This window comes from Diadema antillarum, unplaced genomic scaffold (assembly GCF_040938485.1).
Source record: "Diadema antillarum isolate AM-2024a unplaced genomic scaffold, OU_Dant_1.0 seq00000203_RagTag, whole genome shotgun sequence".
Classification (NCBI taxonomy): domain Eukaryota; kingdom Metazoa; phylum Echinodermata; class Echinoidea; order Diadematoida; family Diadematidae; genus Diadema; species Diadema antillarum.
In genome coordinates this window covers 53,393-78,130 of record NW_027271262.1, presented here as the reverse complement: position 1 = coordinate 78,130, position 24,738 = coordinate 53,393, and the positions used below count along the sequence as shown (strand labels likewise).

General features: G+C 39.0%; 1 protein-coding gene across 2 annotated transcripts in view; it reads right to left on the bottom strand.

Moving 5' to 3' along the window:
* Positions 1-1,317: 1,317 nt before the first annotated feature.
* LOC139728819 (uncharacterized) overlaps positions 1,318-24,738 on the bottom strand; it is a 35,192-nt gene continuing 11,771 nt past the window's right edge. For both annotated transcript variants that reach the window (XM_071639754.1, XM_071639755.1), the window contains exons 3-10: positions 24,096-24,228; positions 16,115-16,284; positions 13,815-13,920; positions 11,866-12,036; positions 7,599-7,634; positions 6,212-6,326; positions 2,533-2,619; positions 1,318-1,577 (exon numbers count right to left, since the gene is read on the bottom strand). In XM_071639754.1, the coding sequence (XP_071495855.1) occupies positions 1,453-1,577; positions 2,533-2,619; positions 6,212-6,326; positions 7,599-7,634; positions 11,866-12,036; positions 13,815-13,920; positions 16,115-16,284; positions 24,096-24,228 (943 nt within the window). In that variant the 3' untranslated portion in view covers positions 1,318-1,452. The remainder of the gene's footprint in view (positions 1,578-2,532; positions 2,620-6,211; positions 6,327-7,598; positions 7,635-11,865; positions 12,037-13,814; positions 13,921-16,114; positions 16,285-24,095; positions 24,229-24,738) is intronic.

Here is a 24,738-nt window from a genome sequence, read left to right as displayed (position 1 = left end):
CACTTGTAGTTTCTCATATCTTCCCTCCAGCCACAGTACTGTACTACAGCACAATTCATCTTGGGTTTGAATCAAAGGTTTAAGTTGAAGGGTATCCCTGATATAAATCTATTACGAATGACAAAACCTGAATAAATTTCATCCATCCTGACAAATGATATCATCATCATGAACACATTATGAAGTACAATGATATTGAACCTGTACAAATAAAAGTACAGCTTAGCCATTTTCACTCAGTCCCATTCCATGTTTTAACACAGAAAAAAACAAACAGTACATGGTAGGAACACTTTTGAGTGCATAGAATAATTTTGCGCTGTTTGGACATTACAGAGAACATACAGAGTTTTCAATACATCACAAAAAAATTGCTGAAATCTAACAATACATCTCTCCAAGTGTGTGTAATAGTATTCAACAACTTCACATACAGTTTCGGATCATTTATCAATTGCCTGCAGGTGATGAATTTGGGGATTGTCTACTCACACATTTCATTTCTTTCAGCAAAGAATTTCAGAACAAAGCTGAGGAATTCATGAAGAAAAAAAGCACAAAACACAAACACAAAAACACATATATGGTACCAGTTGATAAGAATGCCATCCAGTGCATAAACAATGCATTCTTTGGGCAATAAAGAGTCTCCAGATTTGAGACTCCTCTGGTGTATCCATTTCTTTCACACTTTCCATTTTTTTAAAAATCAATCAATGGTAGAGATGACTGCTTTCTGCATAAAAAAAGTAAAAATTGAAAGTACTAGTATCTTTTTCTTTAGTCAGTCTAAGTATACACAGATCATATCTCACGTGTCTCTGCACAGCCAACATGGACATTCAATTCTACAGAGAAAGTTAGTATAGAATTATACTACCCCCCCCCCCCCCCCAAAAAAAAGGAAAAAGGGGGGGAAAATGTAGCCAATGTATCAAAAAAACACATTGAGTAACAAATGAGAAAGACCTACTCTCACCCAGACATCACACTAACTACAATCTGGCCAGAAACACACACCAAAACATGACCAAACTAATATGCCTTACTTCCAATACTTTTCATCTGTCACCTAAACCATTAAGCTGTAGGGGAGACATGTGTAGCGATTTACTTACCCAACAAAATAAACAACAGAACTGTAAAACCAGAAACATTTGTGGCTTGAAACTTTCGCAAATTGCTGACCATTAAAAAAATATGAGTATACTACAAGTAGTGGATTGTGTAGACAAAAAAAAAAAAAATGTTGCGTCCATGTTACTTTCGCTAAACACGGCTCCTCGCTAAATTTGCAAAAGTTTCATGCACAATTTGCGAAAGTTTCATGCACAATTTGCGAAAGTTTCAAGCACGTGAAAATATCTGGTTTCTGAGTAAGTGGGAAGGGCAGGGGAGAAAAGTCGACGAAAATATGTCACATGAACTAAAACGGGGAATGTACATTCGAGTTCATTCAAAGTTGGCTTTGTCCACCATGGTGGTGCCCGACTGCTGTATAATGTAGTTTGCTGCGTAGTGGCCGCACTGCACACACCTCTCGATGTCCTTACCCTGTGCCAGCTGGGAGAGGAAGCCTGGTGGGAGGGGACAGAGAAAGAGGGGAAAGCCCCACAGAAGTGGGGGAAATTTATAGTACGTCATATCAAACACGCATGGACTGACCTGCTGTATTATATGCTAGTTTACAGTTTTCGGACTGTAGCGTACAGCCCGAAACATTTGACACTAATCCTTTTAAGATTTTGCTTCATTCTTCATCTTGTTTTGCTTACATTTTTGCTTTTTATTCATACATTCATTTCTATTATTGTCAATTTTTTTTTTAAATACAATTGACTGGATTTAAACAAGTGCGCTATGATGGTTTGCTAAACTGTGCAAAATTATAAATGGTGAGACATATCCATACTCGTGCATGGACATGTGACGGTAACAAATGATAACTCTTGATCCCTGAAATTACTTTCAAAATTTTCTTTTTTCATTCCCTTGATGATTCCTGTCAAGACTGGTCAAAAGCAAACCCCTGGTTTTCCTAAAGATAAGACTGTAAAAAATCATGAAACTTTTTTGCTAAATTGGGGTGGCATTTGGGGCCCTGCCCGGGAGGTCCCGGGGCATCACCATCATTTCTACAAACTGCAACTGTATGATTCCTACCAAGCAAGTTTGGCCAAAATCCAGCCACCAGTTTTCAGAGAAGATGAAGAAAATGTGAAAATGTTGATGCATAATGCAAGACGGATGCTGGACGCCAGACGGTGAGCGATTGCAAAAGCTCGCTTGGACCATTCCACTCTGGCGAGCTACACGTACCACAAATTTACAATGACATTCATGGAGTTGAACACGTTCATTAAGATATATGTGGATGCATGATAAACCTACAATGGAAAATGACAGAAAGAGCCACATACACAACAGGATGAGTCAAGTGCTTGTCAACTGAAAGAGAAAGATCGCAATCAACAACAAAGATGAAGAGAGAGGAGGGAGATGAAACAGGGTAGGGGTGGAGGAGCACCTTACCTCCTACAAAGGCATCTCCAGCTCCATTGGTGTCTAAGATGTCTTCTGCTTTGACGGGAAGAATCGGGTATTCTGTGATTTTCCCTCCTGTATGAAGAGAAGACGTAAGAAAAATTATCAGTCATTCACCAGACTCAACCAAAAAGACTAAGAGTTGTTTACTACTTCTCTGTGGTATATCAGATATTGAAAGGAATGCTTAGCATTTCAGAGCATTGTTCTATTACAAGTAACATTAACGGGTCTCACAAATTGTCATCACTGGTTCACCAGTTCTCGTAAAGACACCACAGATTTGGGCCGCCCTCAGTAGCAAGCCCTTGTGTCTTTCAATTTCAAAGTTCCACTTGATGACTTGGTACTTCGTGGTTTGTTAGTTAATTCATGCACCTGTTTCTGTCCAGCGTGTCACAAAAACATTCTAAACATACTTCCCTGCTTTGATCTCATCATTACCACTGACGGCCAGCCTTGACAAGAACAAGACGGCACTGTGTGAAATCTACAAACTACACATGCAGAAGATAAAAATGCATGTGCAGTTGTAGTGCCCATTGGGAAAACATCGCTCACGCTATTTCACTTGCAAAATTCACATACTTCACAGAGAAAGCAGTTATTCTTGCAGGGTGATTGTGATTTGTGATACAATTGTCCCCATTTTTCGCACATTGCTTCAGAGTAAACGTGGACAGTAACCGTAGACGACATGTATGTCCTACCATTATCCGACATTACGTGCGTGTCCACAAGTGTCAAGTTCAGTAGTCACTAATTTTGAGACAGAAAATTTGTCATGTTTTCAGGTTTGCTGCTCCCCATCACTAGTGCTTATTCAAAGGCAGTCAAGTCTGAAAAGGCATCTCAGCCAAATAAGACTGGAATGAGGGAAATGGTTCTTTTGTCAGTGACACTGCTCAATTATGCAATCGTCATTGTCCAAACATTATTAAAATGCACAAAATCAGGTGGCAGTGGTGATGATGGGATCAAAGTAAGACTTTCATTATGTAGTGTAGTGAGTAGTGGGTCCATGTAGTTATGTGTGTAGTGGGTCCATGCCTTCATTTTGGAATCCCGCCACTAAAGCCCATTCTGACATTTGCAGATTAAAAAACAAAACAAAACAAAAAACAAAAAACAAAAAACTTTAGTGCTTCGAAATAGTTCTAAAATGTGAGTTAGGGATAAAAATAACCAACATGAAAATGTTAAATGTTTGTTGAAGGTACAAAAAAGTGAATAGTTTCTAAAATAAGCTGTCACCATGACGGTTTATTGAGTAAATTAGCAGTATCTCCTTATATTTGTGGCTCTATTGCAAAATGTTGTACAGTAGGGTGTTTGGCGATACAACTGAATAATACATATGCATCTCCCAATCGCCACAAAAATTCGCACATGTATTACCTGTGGCATATTCTACCAAACTATACAAAAAGAAATAGAAATTTTCATCATAATCATGCTTATATATGCATAAAATCATACATTTTGCTCTAAATCGGAAAGTAAAGCTCCTAGAATCCTAATTTTTGGTGATAACATTCTTTGTAGCATTCCCAACAATGTACTCAAAAGAAAATCTGGTATCAAAATCAATTTCTTATGTATTTTATTGTTTCATGACTTTCTTATGTATTACCTTGTTTTTCAACCTTTTGTTTTATCATTTGTTTTCGCAAAATTTATGACAGAACCTACTTCAAGCATAATTATGCTAAAATTAATTGATTTCAGCATATGAAAGTGAAAACAAGGAAAAGTAGAAATTACGCGGTGCGTAATATATGTCCCCGCCGGAAGTAGCATTTTGTAGCAAAATGTGCAATATAGGTAAAAAATCAAGGTCAAAGGTCAAAGATGTCAAAGGTCAAAATTCTGTGTAAAAGTTTTGAAGCCCTCACCTAGTGCCATCACATAAAGCAAACGGAATAGAAATCGGGTTAGAAATGGCGAAGGAGTAGCATTTTATAGCCAATGTACAATACAGGTCAAAAATCAAGGTCAAAGGTCAAAGAAGGCAAAGGTCAAAATTCTGTGTAAAGTTTTGAAGCCCTCACCTAGTGCCATCACATAAAGCAAACGGAATCAAAATCGGGTTAGAAATGGCGAAGGAGTAGCATTTTGTAGCCAATGTACAATACAGGTCAAAAATCAAGGTCAAAGGTCAAAGAAGGCAAAGGTCAAAATTCTGTGTAGAAGTTTTGAAGCCCTCACCTAGTGCCATCACATAAAGCAAACGGAATCGAAATCGGGTTAGAAATGGCGAAGGAGTAGCATTTTGTAGCAAAATGTACAATATAGGTCAAAAATCAAGGTCAAAGGTCAAAGAAGGCAAAGGTCAAAATTCTGTGTAGAAGTTTTGAAGCCCTCACCTAGTGCCATCACATAAAGCAAACGGAATCGAAATCGGGTTAGAAATGGCGAAGGAGTAGCATTTTGTAGCAAAATGTACAATATAGGTCAAAAATCAAGGTCAAAGGTCAAAGAAGGCAAAGGTCAAAATTTTATTTATTTATTTATTTATTTATTCAGTTTTCTTTACCCAGGGTAGCCCCATCAGTGGTTTACACACTGTTATCCTAGGGGGCCCTGCAACAGAATGACAAAATATAACAGTTCAACAAACACAAAATAACAAATCAAGGACATTCCTTTTTACATCATAACATCAACACAATATCAATATTCTATATAAATGAAAAAATGCAAAGTTAATCGTTGACGATAATAATACATAAACTCATATTATTTGAGAAAAAATACCTTAACATTAAACAGGAATATCAAAAATTCTGTGTAGAAGTTTTGAAGCCCTCACCTAGTGCCATCACATAAAGCAAACGGAATCGAAATCGGGTTAGAAATGGCGAAGGAGTAGCATTTTGTAGCAAAATGTACAATATAGGTCAAAAATCAAGGTCAAAGGTCAAAGAAGTCAAAGGTCAAAATTCTGTGTTGAAGTTTTGAAGCCCTCACCTAGTGCCATCATATAAAGCAAACGGAATCGAAATCGGGTTAGAAATGGCGAAGGAGTAGCATTTTGTAGCAAAATGTGCAATATAGGTCAAAGGTCAAGGTCAAAGGTCACGACTGAAATTCTGTGTAGAAGTTTCAAAGCTCCCTTGTAGTGCTATCATATAAGGCAAACAGAATCAAAATTGGCTCATAAATGACAGAGAAGTAGCAAATTGAAGATTTTGATCACACACGGACACACACACGGACACACGGACGGACACACGGACGGACACACGGACGGACGGACGGACGGACGGACACACGGACACACACACGTACGGAGCCCGTTTCATAGTCCCCTGCTCGAACTCGTTCGGCGGGGACAATAATCATAGCTATCTAGAGAAAACTCTGTTTGCATAGACTTTATACACAAAATCACGTTTTTGAGCCATTTTCGGTCTGACAGGCATGTCCAATTGTATAAAAGCGTCGTAACGGAACGCGCGATTTTCGCAAAAATGGTGTCAAAAGATGTGCGAGACATGAAAGTAAAAAGTCAGCGGACGGCGCGGTCAAAAAATTTCATGCGGTGGAATAGTCACAAACAATGTCATGGGGAGGTTCATTCAAACCCTCCCCCGGCCTTTTTAGGGTTAAATAGTGGTTTTAATGCGAGAGAGAGGGAGACAGAAAAAAAAAAAGATGAACTTACCACTGGCTATGATGGTCGGTTTGTCTCCCTGAGTTATGACAACAACTCTCTCCCTCGCCTTGTTTTCCTTGGGCAGAGCAGCTGCCTTCAGAGCTATCTCCCCAAGGTCCTCAGTCTGACAGATAATAAAAGACAATGGACTGGTTAACATTCTCCACACATAGTACACGCAGAAATGCAATGAATGTAATATTTAAGAGTGGGTGCGTTCGAGCGCTCTCTTAAAGTGAACTGTACCGTAACGTACCAATGCCAGAGTAGCGCTGGAACGCTCCTAAAGTGTACCGTACCGTACTGTGCCGAGCCAGAAGTGGACCACTTCCCGATGTGCTCCAAAAGCATACCAAAAGCGTACCAAAAGTTCGCAGGTGAGAATGCATGTATCATGCATATACGTCATAACGCAAAGAGTTCATTCTCTTTGTTCGGGACAGCTGTAAGTAGTTCAAGCGCCAGGTGGATGACATTCTTGCTACAAAATGCGTGACCTTTTCTAAAAACAACTGGTGAGGTATGCTTTCTCTACAGAGCGCTCGAACGCTTCAAATCTGGCACAGTTCGGTATGGTACGCTTTGGTTCAGTTCGCTTTGGTTCGCTTTAGAGCGCTCGAACGCACCCAGTGACACCTTTCAAGTAGAACACAATGTAGACAAGCAGTCTATCAGTTATGACTTTGGAAAGCTTTACAGGGTAGATTTCCCAAATACTCTTCTCAAATTTGGGCGGTTTTGAGACACTTCATAACGTTCATCTCATATCTGAATCTTTCTGCATATTCTGATACGTGACACTTTCTGACATCCACATGCTCATTTCAATGTCACAGACATGAATCAATTCAGTTATTAAAGCCAAAATAAGAGTACTGTATATGCCATATATTTTGAGGGGATTTCATTTTCAAAAATTTTACTAATCAGGTGATTGTGAAGGCTACAATTTAAATGCTGGTTCATAGTCAAACCTTTCAAGGAGCATGAGCCAGCAACTGCCTGTACAGAAGACAATTCTCTACTTTTTCTACAACAGGGAGCTTTAGATTTGCGGCGTGGACGCTTGAGACGACGCTTGAGCTGGACGTTCTCCTCTCTCCCTGCGTCGTGTTGAAAAGTAGCTATAAACTAGGCGGAGACGCAACCTATAAAGAATAAAATGGCGCCCCCATGTGATCGGTTCATGAAGTAGCTCTCTACGTCGTGATATGAGTGGACGTAAAAATAGCAGAGAGCGCGTAGTGAAAACTCGGATGACGCGAGCTATAAATAGATGGACTTTGATACGTGATTCTGCGCATGCTCAGAATAGGTTTTTTTCCCTCTGAGCATCTCCGTCACGAAAATTTAAAGCTCCCTAATCACAAAAATGAAATAGTGACACGATACTTACCCCCATCTCCTGTTCCTTTGCAAAGACCGCTGCTTCCTGCGAGAGAAGGAGGAGGAAGAGGAGGAAATTAGAAATACTGCATAGGATACTTGATCTTGCTGAAAATAATGAATCCTTCGTCATGATTTGTGACAAATTTCCATGGTACGTGTAAAAGATAGTTTGATTTTGACATTAACTTTTGCACTGTCTTCCTATCTTCCTCCTTTACTATCCTAGCTCTGCTAAGAACTAATTTACAGCAAGCAGGGATGCGAGATAGAATGAAAGAGAGGGGCTACTATGCACAGGAAAGGGCTTGAACTCTGATACAACCAGGGTCTGAATTCAGGCTTTTACCTGAAAACTGGTATCTCTGGACAAAAGAACTCCCAATTTCTTTCTCTCTCTCTCTCTCTCTCTCTCTCTCGCTCTCTTGAAGGACAAGTTCACCCAAACATATGTGTGGATTGAGTGAATGCAGCAATATCAGACGGAACACATCAGTGAAAGTTTGAGGAAACTCGGCCAATCCATTCAAGAGATACGAGGTTCAAAGTTTTGGAGAAGCCATCACTGAATGAGAAGACTGCAACAGTTTGCTACATTCACTCAATCCACACATATGTTTGGGTGAACTTACCCTTAAACTCTCCACCCATCAATCCTCTGTCACTATTCACCTCTTCACATTACTGTTTTCTCTCTCTGCTACTATTATCTCTCCCTCTACTTCCTTGTCACAACGTTTAGTCCTGCTGGGAACCAATTTCCAGCAATTATCAAGTGAAGCAAAACCTGCGTCGAGTGATTGCTTCGTCCTCTCCACTTCACTTCAGACATCTTTTATGAGCTACTGTATACAACAAATATTTTGTGAGATTTTTATTTTTATGAATTTTGTGAGTGGGATGCTATTCGCAAATTTACAAACATGCGAAAATATTGACTCTCATACTGACATAAATGTGACGTGCACCCATACAGTTCTCCTTTTGGTACTGTGCTACATGATCACGAATTAAACCACTCGCGAAATTATTGGGGAGTCCCGATTTGCAGAAAAATTTGTGAAATATATGGCGTATACCATACATCTTCCCCTCTCTGTCTCATCGTGTGACATATGTCATTTGTATTTTTGACATGTTTGTTATCACCTGTTTTAATTTTTCCTTTTCCTTCCTTTTGTCGCTTCCCACTTGTGCTTAGAAACAGTGTATTAAGCGTGTTACAAATATATGATGTATTATCATTATTTATTATCATTGCATTTTCAAGATCATGCTGAATATTTGATACAGTATTATGCATCTGATCTCACAACATATAAATCATACACATCCATACTTGCGACTATCAGAGTTTGCATTTAAAAGTCTATAATATGTACTCTCGGCTATTCTGTATTTTCTTCACAATTCTCCTTTGTAAACCAAGTGTTCCACAAGCCTCTACCTGATGGAATATACTGAAGAATTCTGACATAAGAAAGAAAGTAGAATGAGATGTGTCTTTGGTATATCCACAGAAGGGTTCCCCCCCCCCCAACTGAAGACAAATTGATATTCCATGACTCTAGAAGATGCAGAATTTGTCTACTTGTTTCACTTGGGTTTCCATGTTTCTTTCTGCATGTTTCTGTTTTGTATGATATTCTTGCTCTCATATCAATATTTCAGTTCCTTTTCCTAATATGTCTTGCTTTAATTACCCGCTCATGAATTCCAGAATTCAATATTTCAGGCTTTTACAGACACTCCATATGAAAATGTGGCAGACGAGTCTTCCGCATTAACATATCCTCTGAAACTAACTCGACATTCCAAGGCAACTCTCAATCACATGGACGAACTAAGTCCTTCAGTCCTGTCAACATTCGTCACTCTCATGCCAACTTTCTATAATATGACATCGCCTGATCTCTTGTGGAATCAACTTGTGCAATCTAACACATCTCTACAGCATATATCCGCCATATAAGTGCAAATTAAACATGAACACACATTTCGCTTTTCTGGCAACAATATCATGGGCAGAGCCATGAAGAGAATTGCCACATTGAATTACATACAATGTTGTGCTGGATGATAAAGTTACAGTCTTTTCATGTGTTGTAGTTTTGGTTTTGGTTTCAATTTTTTTTTTTTTTAAATGACTATAATTACCACTGTAGACTAATGAACCCTTTCCAAGGTTGTTTTCTCATTACCAAACACAACTAAAAATATCACTACAGGTGATTAACGTCCCCTGCACAACAATTCTATACTGGATTACTACTACCAAGAATAATGATAACCAGTAACTTCACATAAGCTGTAAATAAAAATTTCGGGGCCATAATTGCACTGTAACAATGGCGATGTACTTTCCACTACTCTTATAAATTTGTGTGCCAAATCTCTTCTGAATCACACACACACACATAATGAAGAAGTTCAATCTCCAATGTTTTCCCCCCTGATTTTTTTTTTTTTTTTGGGGGGGGGGGACACAATGCCCTGTTACTATGGCAACAAAATTGCCAGTAATCTTGAAATGTGTCTTGCACAACTTTATGTCAAGTTTATCTTTATGTCAAGTTTATCATGGGTGCCAATTTCCTTGTGAATTGCTGAGAAACTGGAGAAGTAGTTCAATTTGGAGGCCTCTTACCTGATTTGGGGGACATAATGTACTGTTACCATGGCAACATACTTTCCGTTACTGTGGAAAATTGTATCTTGCACAACTTCACAATGAGCTCAACATGGGTGCCAAATTTCTTTGGAATCGCTTCAAATCTGGAGCAGAAGCAGTTTGGTCTGCAATATTTGCAGACCACCCACCTGACAGACCACAGATTCTTGAACCCCCCCCCCCCTTTTTTTTTTCCTCTTTGATGGGGGCATAATAAGCAAATGATTACAGTAATTGGTAGAATTGGTAATCATATCAGCTGTCTGCTTGTTTCAACAGTGCAAAATATCCATGTGCATTGATCTACACATCATAAGATTGCCTGCTCTTGAGGATTGAGAGCATGTGCAGAATAGAAGCCTCAATTTCTTCACAGCATACCACCACAAACTGAGCGAAGAAACCCTTTAAATGTATCGCTTAATAGTCCGTCTTGAAAGATGGAAGACATGATGGCATGGATTTCCGTTACACAACATGTACTGCCTTACAAACGTTTCAGACATTTCACTTTCAGTTTAGGATTTATTTCACAAACATTACCTTCCTCACTGGTGTTAAATTATTTTCTAATACTTTGGAGGAGAAAAAAAAGAGAAGAAGTTGTAATTGGCAATTTATCCTCAATGGCTGTTATATAAGATCTAACACTAATGTGTCATGCTCGTCTTTATCACTTAGTCCTCTGAAAGGGGAACTGACCCGCTGTTGGTCATTTGCCTCAAGGCATTTATATGCTTACTTAACTCGTTGAGGACGGGCTGATTTTACAAGAACACGTATTTCCAATAGACACTTGCCCGAGTATACTCAGGACTCGTCCTCAACAGGTTAATGGCCACATACACTCAATATAAACTTAAGATGCCAACTCTCCATTTTGGTTTGGCGTATTTTATCACCATAAGCCAGCTCGTTATTAGTCCATGTGCACATTGGTTTAAATAACGGTTCTTTATTCTTTTTCAGTTGCTTATGCACTTCATTCGTTTTCAAAGCAAAATAAAGCCTACAAGCTTGCCCGACATATTAATTTATGGAGTTTATGTTCAAACGAAGAATGAACGTGCATAGACCAGGTGACCAGAATGGCCCATCAATGAACACTTTTTTTTTTAAAGCATTCGTTTCCTTATTTTGCACTGAAGGCATGAACAGTTTTTTTTTTCTGTGTCAAAATTGACAAATACCTGGCTTTCTGTGAGGCAGATTTGTTGGCAAGCACCACTTATAAAGATTACATGAATAATCATTACATCACCGATGCTCATCTCTGTGATTTTAAAAACCAACATGGCTGTTGGTACAACTGACCTTTTTCTGGTCATGCACAAAGCAGAACTACGAACTGGCTTATAGAACTATTCACTTTTAGTCAGCCATAAAGGGGGGGGGGGGGGGTTCCAAAATAAAAAGAAAAAATATGATGTAATGGTTTATGCAATGATCTGGCACATTGCTACAGTATATTTCAATGCATTAATTAACTATTGTTAGACATACTGAAGCCCCCCAGTCATGGCGGAAATAGACATTAACACGAAGAACATCTCCCAAACCATACAGGTCTACAGTTGCCTGGCAGAAGGACTTATGAACAGCTCACCGTCTCGTTGCCAAAGAGGTAGTCGACGTAGGGCATCAGCTGCATTTGGGGCTCCTTGAAGAACTGGCTGAGAAACGGTGCCGAGAGATTGGTGCAGAAGATCTTATTCTTCTCGGTGGCGTGCTTACCAAGCTCTATCATGGCATCTGGAGCGACGGTTAAATGGAAACCCTGGACATGAAAGGTTGTATCGAAGTTCATGATGAGGACACAGGCACAATGGGTGAATGATATCATAGCATATAACCTCCAAGAAATAAAGTATTTATTTTGGTCCAATGATTGATTGCTGGACCCTGTTTCACAAAGCTGTTCGTAAAGTTACGAACAACTTACGAGCGACTGGTGATCAGTTCTGATGTGCTATACTTATCAGAATTTCCATAATTCAGGACAAGAACTGATCACCAGTCGCTCGTAAGTCACTCGTAACTTTACGTGCAGCTTTATGAAACACCTCCTGGACTCCATACTGAATTGGCTTTCGAAAGAAATTGGGCATTGCAATGAAAAACAAACATATAACAGACTTGTAAGTTTTCAAGATGCAAAATATACACATTCTTTGAACACTTGCAAACAAAACAAGCAAGGGGATCAATGACTCCTTTTATACCATAACACTTGATATATTCTACAAAATGATGCAATCATATCTCTACAAAGCAGAAGGGAACAACACAAATTTGTGATAAATGCTACCAGTCTTTGTATTCCTCATAACTATTATCTCAATGACCAGCACCATCAATCCCACTCATCTCCTTCCAACTTTGCACATCACATTCCTTGACACACCCCTTGTCACCAATATCATCAATATCACAATCATCTTTTTCTTCATCTTCATCATTAATTTCATAATATGACAATACTATTATCATTTACTTGATCATCAGCATCATGATAAACCTTTTTCTTTCCTTTTTTGAATGGTACTTCATTGTATTTGTTTGAATCATACCATTTGTCATTCTATTTTTGTATATGTGACCGTGCACGTCAAAACGAACATAAAGTCGCACACACTGATTTTGCGTGAGGACTGAAAATAAGTGAAATGGGTCAACCTAGCCGAACTTGACTTTTTCATATTTTCTGAAAGAGCGGGTCTTCTTTTACATTATGCTAAAATTTGGTATAATAAAACGGACAGGAAAGTGTGTTTTTTTAGCAGTTTATCTCGAAAATTTTTTGGTAAAATAGTGTGATTAGGTGTGTCTTTAAAATCCCTTTTTCATTTCTGAAAAGCCTTGTCCACACTCTTCAGTTTCCACTCTAATAACTTTTGAAAGGATAGTGCAACTGCTTTGAAAGTTGGCATTGATTATGGAAAGAATGTGTTAATGAGTCATGCTTAATTTCAGTTTAATCTGATAATCCCTTCATTGTTGTTACTCTGGTGGTTTACTTCCTGTTTTTTGTCCCATTCATCGCAAAGCCAGCACGGTTTGGCAAAGATTAAGCGCTTGAATAGACACTGTACTTCAGAGCCTCTTTTCTCAGTTCACACTTTTCCTGAGTTTGTGCTTTCTTTCCAATATTTAGATAGGTTAGGAGAGTCCATTTGAATTGATTTATACATCATTTTAAAGCTTAAAGTCTGCTCTTTCAGAATATGGTCTCAACTAAAAGTTCATGTCTGGCGACTTTTTGTTTGTTTTGAGGTGCAGGGTCACATATATACAGGGTGCCATTGTAAAGCAGTTGGCAAACTGTATGTGCCTACCCTGTATTTTTTAAAGAAAACATGAATACATTAATAAATAAATGGTAATTAACTTTTCCTCCTGTTCTTCTTCATCATATTTCTTTGTCTTAACCACTGCTGTCATATTTTACATGTTCTCTTCTGAACCAACATCAATCATGATCCACATCATCATTATCACCATCGACAGTTAACCACCACCATTATCTATGAAATGCAGAGAGGATCTCGGACTCACAGCGGAGTAAATGACTCGGCATTTTTCGACGTACGCCCAGTTCTCGGGGAGCATGAGATGATCCTTCTTGTAGTGGTTGGCGGCGGCAAGATTCGCGCACAGCGATCTGGAACCAGTCATCCAGAGTGAGAAAAGAGGAAGGTTTTACATATCAATCTTACTCTACAACAATTCTCTTTGTAACAGAGCAGTGCACCCATATGAGCTTGGAGTATACCTAGCTGACATTACAATGTACTCAACTACAATTGTAATCAAGTGGATTACAAAATTACAAAATATTCATGAGTGTTGGTCCTTAAAGCACCATTCCGCATCAGTTCAATCAATTTCATTTACCTGGCTATCTTTCATCGTAAAGATCTTGTCATATGACGCTACCATTCACTTCATCTTATTGAGGACTACAAAGAAACAGTTCACATCAGTCTATAGCACCTTCATTGAGATCAGATACGTATGTAGATCTGATTCATATGTACAGGTTTTATGACTACTGTCTCAACTACTCTTGATAATACAAAATTTTCTTCTTCAAACCTTATGGGTCAAATCAAGCCTTGCAGGAAATAATTCTTCTTAGTCACATAAAATTGTCAGAACATTGCAGTCTCTGCATAATAGGATACGAGGATACGAGTTGAAGTTAGGAATTTCTGTCATTGAATAAAATCTAAAGAAACAATCACAAAAGATATGAGCATTCCCACCCCCTTTCTCTTTTTCTCTTCATATCAAGTACTCTTGGCTAGCTGGGTGAAATCTGCTCTCACCAATCCAATGCAATTAAACGGAGATTGTACTATTTCCTGAGCTCAAGGCAACCAGGATTCACTGAGCAAAGCCCTTTGACTAACAAAGATATACTACACAATGCTAACGTAAACAGAGGCCAGTAAGTGTATGAGCACCATCGAGGCTTGCACAGTGTTTGTTGCGACCTTTGCTCCTGTCAACAATTAATTTACTGCCAACTCAGCACATCTGGGACCGCTCACCTTTAAAATGAGCTCCAAAATGTTTCTAATTGGCTGAACAGGGCAAGTGTATAAAACTTGAAGTGCTGGCTGTCGGGAATCCAAAGACATTGGTCCCTTTACCTTGAATTCTGGCCTTTATCTAATTTACTATGCAGGTCACCTGGTCTTTGGGAGTGCATATCGGGTACAGCATTTGGGCAGAAAAGACCACATCTTTAGATACACAAGGGGGGGGGGGTGCTTGATGGTTACCTAAGCTTGGGCTCCAAGACAAACCCAACCTTGATTAAGCTTTTTCCTAGCATCCCCTTTACTGCATGCATTAAATGTGCTGTAACTACCTCTTCAGGAGCCTCGCAAACAGTTATATAATGTATTGTTCTTTACCTCTAATAATATCTGCACACAAGAGAATTTACACATTCAAGTTGCACACAAAGATAGTGATTGAAATTTACAGGGTTTTGGCCCTCAGTACCCCATGCCAAAAAGGCTGCCATGGTGATCACGTTTCTTTGAACAAGACTGCATCCCCTGCGCGATTATATAAATGATGCACCACGTTGTACCCCAGGGTACTGTCATACCCTGAGTTATGGCATTGTGTATCGGCATCTTATGTTTATAAGATGCACAGTTACACACTGCCATTGCGGTGGCCAAATTTCAGCAGTTGGTAATAACAATTCCAATGCCAAATAAGCTATGTTCTGATTACTTTTACTATAGTAACTATAGTAATAGTAATAACAATAATAATAATGATAATAATAATAATAATAATAACAACAACAACAACAACAACAACAGCAACAACTGCAACAACAACAATAACACCATTTGAATACCTTTCTGGAAATATATAATAACAATTTTGCACAGCAATTCAGAATGAGATCATTTTAATCCACAATTAAATCTCCATTTATCACTTATTTCACATCTTCAGTGGACTGGTAATGCATAGTGCGGTGCTGCTGTCTGTGTGTGACACTGAGATCACTGATGTATGTTGCAGTGTGTATGATGAGCGGTGATGTCCTGATGCTGCTGCACTGCTGAAACTCATTGCTGTAACAAAACTTTCTTCCAGACAGCACTAAAATTTACTTTCACCTATTTTTTGATAACCCAAGCTACAATGTTGAAACCAACAAAATTATAAAAATTATAAAAATTCAACAAAATGGCAGATTTCTATTTGCTACCCCAGGGTACCAAAAACCTACATCATATGACATCAATGACATGGATGATATATTAAACAGTTGTGCTCACACTTCACATCAACACAGAGCCTTAACCTTTCCTCCTCCCTACCTGTTGCTACCGGTGATGAGACAGGCACAGGACCCGGTGGGAATCTCCTTGTTGATGAGGTAACGCGCCGTGCTGCCCGCTTTCTGCATCCCCTCGCTCAGACGCTTGCCGAAGTCGTCGTCCCCAATGCAGCCGAAGAAGGTGCTGACTCCTGGCTGGTCAAGAATCCACTGATTGAGAATGTGGGGGGAGGATAAAAACACATCTTTCTTCAAAAGAACGCTCAGTGAACACTTTGTAACTTGTTGTGGATGGGCTGATCTTGCTACAATACACATTTCCCATAGACACTTGCCCAAGTACACTCGGGACTCATCCTCAACAGGTTAAAAATGTCATTATCTACGAATTGTATTCCTCAGCATTACAAATGCTTGAAAGGCGCTCACTTCCACAAATACTACCCTAAGATCAACCAAACTAGCCCCTAACATCTGTGCATGCTTTCTTTATAAGGAAATTAAGTAGCAAAAGGGAAGGAAAAACAAAGCAGGTATGTATTTTTCCAACATTCATAATTTTTGCAGAAGTTGCTAGGCAAGTACCTAGAACTTAGCAAATAATGATAATAAAGATATCCATACAAGTTTCACAAGCAGAAAACATTTTGTTTGTTTCATTCTAGTGTAAATGCCAGGGCAATAATTCAACCCATTTTCACATTTCGATTTGCCAATATCAATGGGTCTCATTGATGAATTTTCATCAAACAGACTATGCACACTATAGCTTGTTATGATGTTTATTTCTTGATTGGAAGATAAATCATGGACAGCTCACATCAATAGGCTTGACTTCACCCAGTGCTCTCTGCTTTTTCAAAACAACTTGTTCAGACATGTCTGACCTGTGTTTAAATGTTCTACATCTGGCAAGCGGCTGACAACTACCAAGTCTTATCACATGTTTCTGCTTGATCTTTGAATGGTAACATTTTGACGAGATCATATCTCAAAATCCCATTAGTCGTAATTTGTCTTTGTTGACAAACCATTGACAAGGATTTCCGTTGTCTTTCGTTGAATGTTTCTGGCGACGCCCCAAAGACTGTGTGATGTTCAGAGTCGACATCAGCCTTTGGACTCCCCTTCTCCGACTCATCCAAATGAGGCCATAGGCATGGGTCCCATACTCATAACATGCAATTATCCATCAAATTGCCTGCCCAACAACGGGATTACGGCACCTGCCCTTGGAAAGTGGCCAAACGGGTTTGTAACACCCTGAAAAGATATGAAGTCACTACATGAAATGTCAGAGTCTGCACTATTACTGTGACCCATACTTACAAAACATTCAACTCATGGAAACCTTCTCTCCCCCCCCCCCCCCCCCAAAAAAAAAAAGAGAAAAAAATCATTACACTTCCAGCTGCATATGATCAGAGATAACACACAAAGCACCTTATCAAGTCATTTTGAATCTCTCATGAACAAATAATGAATGATTCATGAACAAACAGGCTGGTACCTGATGAAAAACAGTCAGACGGTTGATCAGATACAGCAGTATAAGTGTACAACATGTAGCTTGTGATTTGAAATTTGAATTCACTACAAGAAAAAAATGTTAAACTGTGACAGATCCTATGGTTCACACTTTAGTACAGTCTGCTATGTCGAAATATTGGGTCCCGTGAGATTTTCGTGCCAAAATTGATTTTTTTGGCTAACTTGGTCAATTTGGGGGTGCTGAATCCAAAAAACTTTGGTTCCATTTTTTCCGACCACGTCTTCAGCCGCCATTTTGAATTTCAAAATGGCCGCCATAGTAAACTGTATTTTTACCCAATTCTCATAATGTGAGCATCATCGAAGGCTCAAATTTGATGAAAAAAGCATGTTTATGATGTCAGACATTCTGGTACACCATTTTCTGATACTGTAGATAGTATTAATACAATTTTTAGGCAGCCATCTTGAAATTCAAAATGGCCGCCATAGCTAAATATATTTTACCCATATCTAAGGTTATCAGCATTATGGAAAGTATAAAATTCGGGGTAAAAAGCATGCTTGTGATGTAAGGCATACTAACATGTACATTTTTTTTAATGATGGATCATTTTATTGGCAGCCATCTTGAAATTCAAAATGGCCACCATAACAAACGTAATTGGGCCTGTATCTCATATCGTATACATTGAGTAAGGTTGTAATTCGGGGCAAAGAGCATGCGTATGCTATCAGACATTCTGAAACATCTTTTTCTGAAACGATGGTTCATTTTGATATTGAAGGCGGCCATCTTAAAATTAAAAATGGCCGCCATACCAAAACGTATATTTTGACCAATGTCTCATGTTGCTAGGGGCTGTTGTAGGCAATAAAGAAAATTCACATTTCGGGCATAAACCAGGCTTATAATGTTGAACATTCAGATGCACTTTTCCCCTCCCTGAAATTGCAGATCACTTTCAAGGCGACCATCTTAACATTCAAAATGGCTGCTTTTCAGCTAATATCTCCGGTTACAAGCAATGAATGTCTATATGGTGGTGTACAGTGTACATTCTTTTTAAAACAAACACATAGAGCCTATACATTCTGTAATAATGAATTATTCGCGTTGGCCGCCACTCTTGAAATTTAAGATGGATTTCGACCATATTTGGTGCTGTAAGATCATTAAACTGCAAACCCAAGCATGCTGGAACACTCATGTGTAAGTCAATCACTTCAGTGAATTGCTGTCCCGTAGGTACACTGCCATGTTGAAATGCAAAATGGCTGCCATGGGAAACATTCCTTTAAAAGCGTAGCGTTACGTAAAAATTGTGAATGGGAAATCATGTGATTCTGACGTCAAAACAAATGACTTTCAAAAGAACTTCTTAATAACTGAGTCTGAGTGACTAAATGCCCCATTTAGACGATTTGCTTGTAGAGTTTACAATATTAGCCCTATATTCTAAAAATTTGTGAGATAGTCACTTTAATAGATATAATGTCTTCTAGGCTCATTCCCTGCATGAGTTTTTGAAGTCACAGCACTTTAAGGCTGTACACGGGGAGGATTGGTTCTATAAAATTCTTCCAGAAACAATGACTTTTGCATTTCTTGCTATGAGCATGATAATGAATTCTGTGGCCACCGTTTGTGTAGGAAGCTCCAAGTATTTAATTTAACAGTTTATGGATACCCTCTGGAAATAGCTACAATGTAATATATCATAATTTCCCTGTAGTAGAGGCACAAATTAGGTTGTGAGAGTTGACAAGGTTTGCTCTCTCGATGTGTTGTATCAAGAGTAACCAAGACTCTACCAGGGCAAAGCGGAAGATTGTCCTGATTGAAGTCATCCACGCCAAACTTCTGGAAGGCATGGACTGTGTCATTTCACATTCTGCATGATTCCAGGTTCAGATACTTCTTGGTCCATCTGCTCTTTGAGACATCCTCAAATTTTCAACTTCAGCCAGCACCATGAAAGGCATGATAAAGCAGACCTTTATAGTTGTTGTTTTTTCACAACGAACGGCAGAACATATAATCTCTCAATAATGTCAATTGTACTTTTATCATTTTAACAATTTTCCAGTGATGGAGCAGACATCATGCAATGCAGTAAGTAAAGCAAACTTACAAGATCTATCAGGAGAATTGAAATGTCAGTGTATACGTAATAATCATCAATATCTCTAATTTTCCCGTTGCTCTTGAAGTAGCATCTAATACATACAATGGAATGACGCTATCTGTTTCCTCATTGTGAGTGACGGGTGACAGCTCCCATGGCATCTTTGATGAACCCTTTGTTTCTTTTCTTTCCGTGATGTGGTCTCTGTGTCAGATAGAAATGACTGCTAAGTATTTCAACTTTCAGGCTGATTATTTGGCTCAGTTTTGTGGATTTCTAAGGCATGGGTATAAAAAAGGAACCTTTTTGAGTGAGAATGAGGAGAAGGCCGTGAAATTATGAGATGAAGAGTGATTGTAGAATTACTTAGAACTTATACCTTCCGATAATTGTATCGTCCAGCAATGACTGCATAATGACAGGTCTATTAGACTGTAGAACCAGTAGAAATGTTTTGAGAAGTTGGTGATCCTCTTATGCTTAATGACTTTGGATCCGATCTTACATGGTGTATTTTGATTGCACGAGCTGAATGTCTGGCCTTTTCATACTATCCGAGAAATGAATATATTTTCATTCTCTTAGATACAAATTCTTAGTACAGAAGATGAAAACTGCCCTTTTCATCTCTTTCTAAAATATCCCCCTTGCATGTTTCCTATAGCTGAATGCCAAACACCACATTCATCAGCTTCAAGGCAGTGACAATTAATTTTTGAGATTACCTCATGTGATGGTCTTCTAAATTGCGGAGGAATTCTGATGCACGCAAAGTGTCACAGAACTAAGCTATTATTGCTCCTTTGTTGCTTTAGAATCATAGGCTGAACAGCAGTGAGCATCTTGGAAGTCTTAATAATTGAAGATGACTCACTCAAGGGCAATCAGGAAAGAGGCTACTCATTCCTTATTCATTCTGCATTATTCTAGAAATATATCTAGTGTCTGGCAAATCTTGTTTCAGTTTGTGGCCAACAAACAAGCTTGTGAATGGGATGCCTGGTAGGGTGACCGTGACATTTCTTGCCATTGCGAGACTTTTCATTGTTTGTCTTCAATCTCTCGAGGCAGCATCAAGTTTTTGAAGATCACCTTCAATTGTATCAATGGTTGCTTTTGTACAAATATTTTTCTGACTGCGATTAAATGTAATCATTAACGAGGTTCCACGATGCAAAGTAATGTGTTCCCTGAGAGGCAAAAACAAACCGCTTTAGCGCGCAATTTGGAAACCGCATACACCCGCCTGGCTATATGGGATGTAACGCTTACATGCTTGCTTGCCCACATGTATGGGACAGGGGTATCCCCCCCCCCCCCCCAATGCTCAGTTTTTGCCCCTCAGCATGGCTTGATGACGTCATTGGAACCTCGTCCTTACATTTTGAATTTATGGCGACCATTTTGAGAGATGGCTCTCATTTTGAATTGAGAGATGGCTGTCATTCTGCTTGACCTGGAAATGAATTCGGTCTAACTAGAACTATTTTGGCATATTCATCTAAGGCGCTTACAACAGTATTATATGTTTTCTATATAGCAGCCATCTTGAATTTCAACATGGTTACCTGTCTAATGATCCACAATTAGGAAACAGCTGTACTGGAACGTTGGACACCACAAGCATGCGCAGTCTTGAAAAATTGATGTTTCTACAATAATTGCAACCTAAGATATGGGTAAAAACGCTACGGCGGCCATTTTGAAATTCAAGATGGCAGCCTACAAACTGTACAAAACAATCCACAATATTAGAAAAAGATATATCAGAGTGTCTGACATCACAACGAGGCATTTTGAACCAAATTTGAAGCTTCTACAATACTCACTCTATGAGATATGGGTCAAATTACAGTTTCCCATGGCGGCCATTTTGAAATTCAAGATGGCAGCCTACAAATTGTATCAAAACAATCCACAATATCAGAAAAAGATATATCAGCGTGTCTGACATCACACCCATGCATTTTGCACCAAATTTGAAGCTTCAACAATGCTCACTTTATGAAATATGGGTCAAAATACAGTTTGCTATGGCGGCCATTTTGAAATTCAAAATGGCGGCTGAAGACGTGGTTGGAAAAAATGGAACCAAAGTTTTTTGGATTCAGCACCCCCAAATTGACAAAGTTAGCCAAAAAAATCAATTTTGGCACAAAAATCTCACGGGATTACATAGTAGCCTCTACTACTTGCAGTTTATGGACTACGGTATGTGGACATGATAAACAAGTATTGTTCAATCGGTTACAGTTCGTTATCCGAAGGTTCGTTATTCCGAAGGCTCTTCAGTCCGAAGATTCGCTATTCCGAATTTCATTTTCGGATTAACAAATCTTCGGAATAACGCCGCAAATGTTCGGATTAACAAACCCTTTTTCATTTTCGGATTAATGAACCTCTAGGTATACGGACTTTGTGTGTTTCGGATTAACGAACCTTCGGAATAACGAACCTCAGACCAGGAGCCGGCCAAAAATGCATTCATGAGTTACTGAAAGGGGAGTTACTTTCTTCACGCTCTCATCAAGTTGTCTGTGCAATACCCAGAGCTCTTTCTTTGCAATCATTCCAGTGCTGCTGCGGCTGTTCACATAGATACTAAACTTGTGAACGATACATGCAGCTGCTCAAACATCCCCTAAACCTTGTAATAAAAGCATATAAAAACATAGCCATCAGTTTAGTCTTTATATCTAACCACACAGACTTCCCTCAAAACCTTCAGAAATCCACCTTAGAATGAATCTTCTGGTTTTCTTTTTGAACACTAACCCTACCTCTACTTACAGATCACAGCATACCATCAACATTATGAGTACATCTTCTAAATTGTGCAGATAAATGCCTTTTTTCCCCACGGGGGAAAAAAAAAAACAAACACTTTCATACATCACAGCATAATGTGATACTTTTCGTTCCCTCCTTGAGGATTATATAGGTCTACCTGGTATATCTCAACTGTTATTTCTTATACAATGACAGCTTTCTATCTTAGTGCAATAAACACTTGACGTGTCATCCAGACGATCACAAATAATGCAGTGCGCACACGGAATGTGACTAGCCAGTCGGCACAAGGCAGAGAACGACTGTCGGGACCGCTCGTAGCTACCTCGCTTCTTGGGCAAGCCTGGATGTGCCATCAGCCGGACGGCTTGGGTGCAATCTGCCCATGGAACAGGACAGATACCATGGCAGACAGCCGGCCCTATCATCAGGATGCACAGACTTGCCTTTAATGACACTCACAGTCGGACAACACACCTTCCCTTGTTCCATGCAGGCAGTGCATGACAAAAGTAGGCCACTGGAAAGTGCTATAGAGATTTTTTCCCTCCTTTAAATCACGACACAGGAAAGGATGCATGGCGATGCACTAGCCATTTGCCAACAACATTCTTTGGACTTGAAAATGTATATGGCATTCCTGCTATTAATTAATATCATGAGATCTGAATGCAATAGGTAGTTGCTGGGTTTTTTTTTAATCAATAAGATGACAAACCAAACCAGTTCAAACCAGACACACAAGTCACAATCAAAAAATGTCATTGCCACTGTCTGAAGTTTCCAGCAGGCAGCAATAAATAAGCTCATTTGTTCACTAATTTGCCTATATTTCTACTCTTGTCATTATTCTCAGCCACATATTTACCTGTAGATCTATGTACAATTACATCAGGATGAATATGTACAAAATCAAAAACAAATAGTGAGTTTTCGCTTCTTTTTTTTTTTTTGGTCCTTCCTTACATCATCTGCAACAGATATTGACTTGATAGTTTGTGGTGCTGATCTCACATAAAGTGTATGTGTCAGGCATGATCTACCACTGTGCATTACCATGATCAATGGACACAAAAAGTGAGAGATCAACTGTACAAACGGACACCTGCACACACAAACACATGATACACACAGAGCAATATTAGGAAAAACTAGTCTGTGGCGACTGGTGTGCATCCGCTGTATCACATTATTCTCCCAATATACATGAAGGTCTACATTACATCTTGCCAATGTTGGACAACATTTCGCATGACTGGCAAATAAACACACAGAAACACATGATACACACAGAGCAATATTAGGAAAAACCAGTCTGTGGCGACTGGTGTGCATCCGCTATATCACATTATTCTCCCAATATACATGAAGGTCTACATTACATCTTGCCAATGTTAGACATTTCGCATGACTGGCAAATAAACACTATCGGGTATCACACCAATTTTCATGAGAATACTTTGAACCATTTTCAAAACAAAGGAAAATAAAAGTGAAATTTTAGAATTTTCACTTGACCTTGCACACCTACTGTTTACACACACTATTTGTATGCAAAATCCCTCCTCAGTCCTACCATTTTCATAATCATGTTGCTCCACGGACTCTTACCTGGGCAACCCTGAAGCTGTTCTGTGTAGCACCACCTGGAATGTATTCAACATCAAAAGTTGTCTCCATGTCCTTGTACATGGGTAAATGCTTCTCCTCGGCCAGAATGGCATTGTTGGCTTTCAGATCATACCTGGTGGAAGCATGTATCAAATTGGTTATGCAGGCAGGGCTGGATACAATTTGCTATATTTGCTATTAAATAACTTCATGTACATGCCACACTTGGCCATATCTATTCACATGACTATGACAATATCTATGACACACATAGGACAAAATTGGAACTGCGATCCGATGTTTCTTTTGTAAGAATTTGGTAACCTTTCATTTAAGTCACAACACAGAATTGGTTTACTCGACTATTACTTCAAACTTCAAACGGAGGGGGGGGGGGGATGATTGCTAATAATAAGTTCAGCTTCCAAGACAATTGTCAAAAAAATTTCATAAATGCACAACTCTGTGATTTAATTTCTTGAAAATACACCTCACTTTTCTTGTAGTGTAAGTTTTGGACTGAAATCACTGCAGTATCAACTACTATCTTCAGAATTGCTGACTTATTCCACATGCAATAGTACCTGCACATTTTCCTATCACTCTTGGTATGTTTTTTAGGCACACACACACACACATATCA